General features: G+C 37.5%; 2 protein-coding genes across 2 annotated transcripts; one reads left to right on the plus strand and one right to left on the minus strand.

The window, feature by feature from the left end:
* Positions 1 to 2,961: 2,961 nt before the first annotated feature.
* Positions 2,962 to 4,011, minus strand: LOC129720589 (uncharacterized). The gene has a single exon (XM_055672077.1). It carries the CDS (start codon positions 4,009 to 4,011, stop codon positions 2,962 to 2,964), a length of 1,050 nt encoding a protein of 349 aa, XP_055528052.1.
* A 24-nt stretch (positions 4,012 to 4,035) lies between these two features.
* LOC129720590 (uncharacterized) lies at positions 4,036 to 5,085 on the plus strand. Its single transcript, XM_055672078.1, has one exon. The coding sequence runs from the start codon at positions 4,036 to 4,038 to the stop codon at positions 5,083 to 5,085; it is 1,050 nt and encodes a 349-aa protein (XP_055528053.1).
* The last annotated feature ends 3,445 nt before the right edge of the window (positions 5,086 to 8,530 follow it).

Raw genomic sequence — 8,530 nt, forward strand, 5'->3', positions numbered from 1 at the left:
TACTGTTCCGTTGTCTGGCACCCATATTACCAAAACGGGATGGTAAGGATTGAATCGATTCAACGGCGCTTTTTACGCTTTGCTTTGCGTCGGCTACCTTGGCAAAACCAGTATCGTTTACCGGATTATGAGAGCCGATGCCGACTGATTCACTTGGAGACTCTCCACGCACGAAGAAACATCGCAAGGGCTTTGTTTGCTGCCGATATGTTGCAGGGAAAAATCGATTGCCCTGCTATTCTGAGGGAAATCAATTTGAACGTACGACCTAGAGCACTGCGGAATAATGCTATGCTGAGGATACCTTTTCAACGCACTCACTACGCACAAAACAGCGCTATAGTCGGTATACAGCGAGCCTTCAACAGAGTAGCGTCCGTCTTTGATTTTAATTTATCACGTGTTGCAATCCGCCGTCATTTTTCTGTGTTTTTTACTACTAACGACGACTAAGAGAATTGTTATTGTAATATTTTGTATTGTATTGTATTGTATTAAAGCGATCGTGACTGTAATTAGTTTAAGATAATTAGCCATCATTGGGAGTTGATTTTCGTGATCACTCCGTATGGAATGACCCTTTTGTAGTTTTGTCTTCAAAGAGATGATATGAACACTCATGCAGTTGAGACAATACGAGGGAAGAAAATATTCATGTATGAGTGTCGGCTGACGGTTCAAGAGAGAAAAGGCCGAAATTGGGGGATTCACTGGACGAATTTTGAGGCGGACGGACGCTTTTTGAATTCGTGCCGGTCACCGCGGAAAATATTCAAAAAGATGACGGATCGCTGCAAACGAGTAAGGAAGCAGCGCAAAAAGGAAAGTTACGACATAAGCATATTTTTAAAGAATAGTGTCAAAACTATGTTTTTATTAATCTTTTATAAGTGTTTTTTATTCAATCATTTAATGAAGTTTTGCATGTAAATTCAAATGAAACAAACGTTTTCCGTGAAATTTAATATATCTTTTTTCACAGTTCTGAATTAAATATGCAGTTTAAAATTTCGATGTCATGGCGTAGAAGAGCTAGAAATGTGACTTATGCTCAGAAAACTAATGAATTCAGATGATAAACCAGTCCACAAGGTTTGAAGTTTCTCTAACAATGACATAGCCGTCCCGCATTTCAATGATCAAGCGAAATGATTCGCGGTACCAAAGTTCTGGAGATCTGAAATATAGGCAAACACTTTAAGGTGAAACGGGACGTGGTCGCGATCAACACGAACTTTGCAATCTAATTTTCTCGTGATTTATGAAGACTACGTACATGAAACTTTTATTAATTGTTTCCACAACTATTGCATGCCTGAAGTAGCAATATGAGTGCTGTGTATTTAGTGGAAGCCGATTTTTTTACGCTCAAAGTACAAAAGTAGAAAAAACTCTAACCTCAAAATTGTATAGGAAAGACCACAATCCCGTTTCACCTTAAGAACTCTACAGTGCTCCGTAGCACTTTTCAAATAGTAAATATGAGAAAAAGTGTTTAGTGGGACGAATTTGAATGAAAATAGACTCTTTGGTGATAATAAACGAAAATCGGCTAAAAGTAACATGGCACAACTATACGTACAACGGCACACGGTGTGTCCGAAGTGCCGGATTATCGTACTTTTATGTACCTCAGATTTTCTTTCATCAAAAGTTAGTTTTGGTCCTAACCTTTCAAAACTGGGTGGTTTTAAAAAAATCTATCGGGGAAAATTTGAAAAAAATTGATTTGAATTTTTAGTGTTTTTTCAACCTAAATTTTTAGATTTGATTGGTGATCTATACACATTGTGTAACATCAACATGTATAAATTGATTTCCATTTCAACTACCTGCGTTTTTGTAACGAAAATTTTTTACTTTTAACCGGATCGCTTGCAATAATTTATAATTATTACAGTCTCCCCACAATTATGTATCACTTAAAAAGATGTATGAATGCAAAAAAATCATTTCTGGCCTATTTTATTGTATATAAGTAATCTTTAAATGTTTTCAGTTACAGAAATATGAAATCTTTCATTTGATTGAGTATTTGTTTCCATGTTCCATAAATATTTCCCAGAAAATATATTTATTTCATTACAACTCATCAAATACAAAATTATGGATCAGTTTTCAGAGCGGTCCCAATTATGAAACAATTTGCATCATTCAAATTATGTAATATGAAGAATTGCCATCTTTTATATCGTTTTAAAGATCTCACATGGCCTGGTTACATTTTATGTGACTTTCGAGGTTGCAATAAGAATGAGAGTCGAACCGTTTTATATGGTACATCATAACTTTTTGCCGCTTCACGTAGCTTTCTCGTCCCACATGCTATGAGAACAGTATTTTTCAAAGACTCAACACTGTTTAGCTTCCGTTTAGAGCCCAATAGAAATTGATAGGGTGTTTTAACTGGTTAAATCATATTTGAATCGAAGTGATTCATAATTGTAAGAAACTACCTTGTCTTGGTCGCTATCATGAAACATTTAGAAAATAACTTATTTTTATAGAAAAATCGCTATCAACCATCAACATTTTGGTAAATCGTGGAGAACTCACCTTGATTTTTGTGTATTAGCTATTTTTTGGCCGAGAATTAGCTATTATATCACATAGAAACCTTATGAATGAGAAGCGCGCTACTTACGCTGATTGTTTGAATCTTGTTTTCATCACCGTTTGTTTTATTTTGCGGGTTTAAATTGATGCTTTTCGGTGAAACTAAACAACCTTTTTTTTTATTTCTTTACGTTTCGACCTACTTGATTTCTTTCGGCCATCTTCAGAAACTTTATTGAATGAACAGAAAAACAGAGAAAAAAAACAAAAAAAAAACAGTTACAACAAATTTTAAAATTTTTTTATAGAGGTACACTCACTAGTTCGCTGCCTTGCGTTAATCCATCACAGCGCGCAATTTAAATCTAAATTATTTTCCCCCCCGGGGTGGTCATCAGCTGTTACTTATGTCACTCCTTTGCGTTCGTTTCTCTTCCGTCGTCGTTGTGTGCGTTGCTGCTCGTTTTTTAGTTTGTATGCCAGGTTGTTGTATGTATTGGAGAAACCGTCCACTTCACGTTGTAGGTTCACTGTCGTTTTGCTGTTCATTTTTATGTGGAGCATTTCAGCAGATAGCCTGCTCGCATTGTTGTTGATTCTCTCTAGAATTCTCGTTCGAGAGAAGTCAAAACTGTGGCCATGCTCCAGAGTGTGCTGCGTGAGTCCCGTTGCTGATGTGTTAGTACGAATGGAGTTTTTATGTTGTCCAATGCGTTTTTCCAATGTTTGTGATGTTTGTCCTATGTAATGTTTGTCGTCACATGCGCCACATGGGATGCTGTACACAACATTTATTTGTTTCATTTTTGGTACAGCGTCCTTCAGTTTGGTGAATACCACATTTTTCACCTTATCCGACGGCTTGAAAGACGCCGTGATATCAAAATTTTTCAGCATATTCCCCACCTTTTCACTGAGTCCCGGTACATACGGGAGCGAAACGTATTTCTTCGGTTGTTCGATTTTTTGGTTGCCTTGGAGCGTGTTGTAGAGTAAGTGAACCCTTCTCTCCAGAGTCCGTTGAATTAGCGCCTCCGGGTAGTTGTTGTTACGCAGAATTTTTCTCGCGGTCTTTATGCTCTCTATCCTACTCTCCACATCCGTGAGTTTCAGTGCGCGATCGACGAGCGCAATGGCAGTGTTAACCTTGTGAGTATGTGGACTCTCCGAGTTATAGTCCAGATACCGACCATATTGCTGCTTCGGGAACCAGATCTTTGCTATTTTTCCTCCCTTTCTAATGAGCGTGAGATCCAAGAACCGAAGGGTGCCTTCGATCTCATTCTCTATTGTAAAATTAATTTTCTCGTGTCCCTCATTAAACTCTTTCACCACTTTTTCGATCTCTTCTTTCTTCCCCACGACAAAACAGTCATCCACGTACCGTCGATAGGTTCTGAGCGATATATTCTGCTGTTTCAGACGTGCTATTGCTTCATTTTCTAGTTTTTCCATGATGATGTTCGCACGAACATCATCATGGAAAAACTAGAAAATGAAGCAATAGCACGTCTGAAACAGCAGAATATATCGCTCAGAACCTATCGACGGTACGTGGATGACTGTTTTGTCGTGGGGAAGAAAGAAGAGATCGAAAAAGTGGTGAAAGAGTTTAATGAGGGACACGAGAAAATTAATTTTACAATAGAGAATGAGATCGAAGGCACCCTTCGGTTCTTGGATCTCACGCTCATTAGAAAGGGAGGAAAAATAGCAAAGATCTGGTTCCCGAAGCAGCAATATGGTCGGTATCTGGACTATAACTCGGAGAGTCCACATACTCACAAGGTTAACACTGCCATTGCGCTCGTCGATCGCGCACTGAAACTCACGGATGTGGAGAGTAGGATAGAGAGCATAAAGACCGCGAGAAAAATTCTGCGTAACAACAACTACCCGGAGGCGCTAATTCAACGGACTCTGGAGAGAAGGGTTCACTTACTCTACAACACGCTCCAAGGCAACCAAAAAATCGAACAACCGAAGAAATACGTTTCGCTCCCGTATGTACCGGGACTCAGTGAAAAGGTGGGGAATATGCTGAAAAATTTTGATATCACGGCGTCTTTCAAGCCGTCGGATAAGGTGAAAAATGTGGTATTCACCAAACTGAAGGACGCTGTACCAAAAATGAAACAAATAAATGTTGTGTACAGCATCCCATGTGGCGCATGTGACGACAAACATTACATAGGACAAACATCACAAACATTGGAAAAACGCATTGGACAACATAAAAACTCCATTCGTACTAACACATCAGCAACGGGACTCACGCAGCACACTCTGGAGCATGGCCACAGTTTTGACTTCTCTCGAACGAGAATTCTAGAGAGAATCAACAACAATGCGAGCAGGCTATCTGCTGAAATGCTCCACATAAAAATGAACAGCAAAACGACAGTGAACCTACAACGTGAAGTGGACGGTTTCTCCAATACATACAACAACCTGGCATACAAACTAAAAAACGAGCAGCAACGCACACAACGACGACGGAAGAGAAACGAACGCAAAGGAGTGACATAAGTAACAGCTGATGACCACCCCGGGGGGGAAAATAATTTAGATTTAAATTGCGCGCTGTGATGGATTAACGCAAGGCAGCGAACTAGTGAGTGTACCTCTATAAAAAAAATTTTAAAATTTGTTGTAATTGTTTTTTTTTGTTTTTTTTTTTTCTCTGTTTTTCTGTTCATTCAATAAAGTTTCTGAAGATGGCCGAAAGAAATCAAGTAGGTCGAAACGTAAAGAAATAAAAAAAAAGGTTGTTTAGTTTCACCGAAAAGCATCAATTTAAACCCGCAAAACTTACGCTGATTGAGAAAAACGATAAATACTTTGATAGATTGTAGATTACAATATCATACGCTTACAAAAAACGTATCTATCTCGGGATAAAAACGATGTTTTCTGTGTTCAAATATGGTATGTTTTACTGCAAAAATACTACATGTCTTCAAACAGTTTTTTTTAACTGAGTCAAATAACATAAAACACAAAAGTGATTCGTAATTGTGGGAGATCTATAATTGTTTAAGGAGTGTATACATGATAAAATACGTCAAAAGTTGCAAATTGTTTTTAATCTGTCTGATTTCATATTTTTGTTACAAAAGTTGATAAAAACTCATATGTTTTATTTGTGGTTGATTTTTTTTAGGTGGTTAAACATACTATAGTATACAATATAGCAGCTACCGCAAAGAACTTCGGGATACATTCCACTATCTTTGTCGCATTCGAGAATGAAACACTGTTTATGGTTTTTGTCAGCGTACTATGTATCAATTTAGATTGTTTCACTTTTTTGAAACACAAAAGGCCGATTCTGTTCATGTGTTTTCTTCATTTTGTACAATCTACCGAAAACAACTAGACGAGCCGTCGTTTGTTTGAACATTGTCAAAATGGTTTGTTAATATCACTGTTTCACATGTGTTGTAAATCATAGCAATCACTGATTTTTTCACATGCACCATAGCAACCAAGGTTACTTTGCAGTGAGTGAATAACAAATGCATATCAACCACTAGTATAAAAATGTGTTTGGGTTATTTTCGTAATGTTTTTTCAATACCTGTGTATATATCTCGTTTTTTCTTCAACATGTAATCTAAAAATCTACTTGAAAAGCTATTTTAAGCTTAAGATTGTGATGAAGTTATTTATTTTGAACGATATCAGTGTATTTAACAATAAAAATTAGTATAATTAAAAAATATACATGAAAAATTTAAATCAATTTTATGAAATTTTCCCCCGATGGATTTTTTTAAAACCGGTTGATTTTGAAAGGTATGGACCCAAACTAACTCTTGGTGAAAGAAAATCCGAAGTACATTGCAGTATGATAATCCGCCATTTCGGACACACCGTGCGGCAGTCTGATAGCAACGGTACCCGCCGCGTCTAAAATGGACATCGTGCGGCACTTTGTGGACGCCGAATACGCCCATTCCGGTATTTACAACATCTTGGCCCTTTTGGACAACAATAAGAGCATCGAGAGCAAGCCCGGTTTCTGGACGGCCGACGACCCTGAGCGACAATTAGCTTCAAAGGATGCTAAAGAGGACGACCGAGGGACATTTGGCTACATCGCTTGGCCGGGAGGTCGGTGAAACCTGGTGAATGTGGACATACTTGTCAGGAAGCGGCAGTCCCAGGGGGAGCTGCGTAGCCGCAAGGTTACAGAGTCCGCTATGTAAAGCGGATGAAAAAGAAATATCTCGGTATAGTAGAGTAGAAAGCGTGCAAATGGAAGGGTAAAATCACATTACACATGTACGGATAAAACAATAATGGGTCAGAATTAGTGAAACGGACCACTAAAAATCCCGATGTCTATTTTTTTTTTCAAATAAATATTAAAAACTTCAAGAGTTTCGCTTGGGAAGTTGATTTTCCAATTTTTACTGAATTTGAGTGAGTTTTCAAGTTGTTATTGTCATTTTAAATTTAGGTCAATATTTTTTTAAAATAAACATATTTTTCAGAATATTGCATCGATTTTAATGAAATTTTCACAGTAGATGCATCCTAATCTAATTCTAATTTCTAAAAATATTTTTTTTTGACAAACAAATATTTTTTCAATAGTAACAATATGTTGAAAAACTATGTTCTGGGGCACTGAAAAATCTGAAAAAAATCACCAGTGGGTTTGACGAAATTTCGAAACTGTCCTGAAAATTTCTGTTTGTTAGTAAAGTATGTAGGCAGACTTGCGAGTTGTTTGGGCATAAAGTTTAATGTCTTCGTCATCAAATCAGGTAACAGACTAAGCATATTCTGACCGTTCTGCGGCTAAAATCATTTCTATCAAACTTAGTTTGCAAACCTTACAGAATTTTTGCATATAACTGAACTGGGATTGTCAATAGTAATTCCGCTTGCTAGCTTCTCGTTTGAAAATGGGTTGCGCCACCAACTTCGAAACCCCATAACTTTTGAACAAAAAATATCACCAACTCGAAATTTTCAGGACAGATTCGAAATTTTGTCATAAATACTTGTGATTTTTTTCAGATTGTTCAGTGCTCCAGAACATAGCTTTTTCAACATATTGTTTTAAATAGTTACTATTGGAAAAATATTTGTTTGTCCAAAAAAATATTTTTAGAAACTACAACTTAGGATGCATCTGCTGTAAAAACTTTCATTAAAATCGATACAATATTCTGAAAGATATGTTTATTTAAAAAAAAAATATTGACCCAAATTTCAAATGACAATAACAACTTAAAAACTTACTTAAATTCATTAAAAATGGGAAAATAAACTTCCCGAGCGAAACTCTTGAAGTGTTTAATATTTATTTGAAAAAATCCAACGATTCTGTTCGCAGTGTCTATAAGTCTATACAGGAAAAAAGTGGCAGTCCCGTCCACTGGTCTCGGAGTTGCAGGCAATAACGCAGCGGCAACGACTAAATAAGATGGCCAAGTCGAATTTCCCGGCTTATCGCGACGTGGCGGTGGTGATGGACGACGAGACATATCACACTCTGTATGGCAACGACTGGCAAGGCATTTCGTATTTTACTTCCTCCACTCAAGGGAGTGAGCTCCCAGGTGAAGGTTATTTTACACACCAAGTTCCACAAGAAGGATCTGGGGATCTGACGTCCGGCGTCGGCCCACTACTCGAAGCGATCGTTGGAGGAATTGGAGTGGCTGAATATCGATGTGCTGGGCAACCCTAAAGCATAAGATCTACACTAACAATTTTGCCGCGAAAACTGAAGAGGAATTGATAAACAAAAACGAAGAAAGAACTCAAAACCATGTCTACACGCATGTTTGCTTCCGCCATGGCGAATGGTCCGGTTAACTGCCAGAAAGCCGCTTGCAAGAGGGTAGATTTTTTTTGCAAGTAGCAACTATTTTGGATTATTATTTAGGACTCTTTCTCAATGACCTCCAATTTTTCATTTGTAATTCTTTTAATTCTTTGCACTTGATTTATTTAG

The sequence above is a fragment of the Wyeomyia smithii genome, chromosome 2 (genome assembly GCF_029784165.1).
Source record: "Wyeomyia smithii strain HCP4-BCI-WySm-NY-G18 chromosome 2, ASM2978416v1, whole genome shotgun sequence".
NCBI lineage: Eukaryota > Metazoa > Arthropoda > Insecta > Diptera > Culicidae > Wyeomyia > Wyeomyia smithii.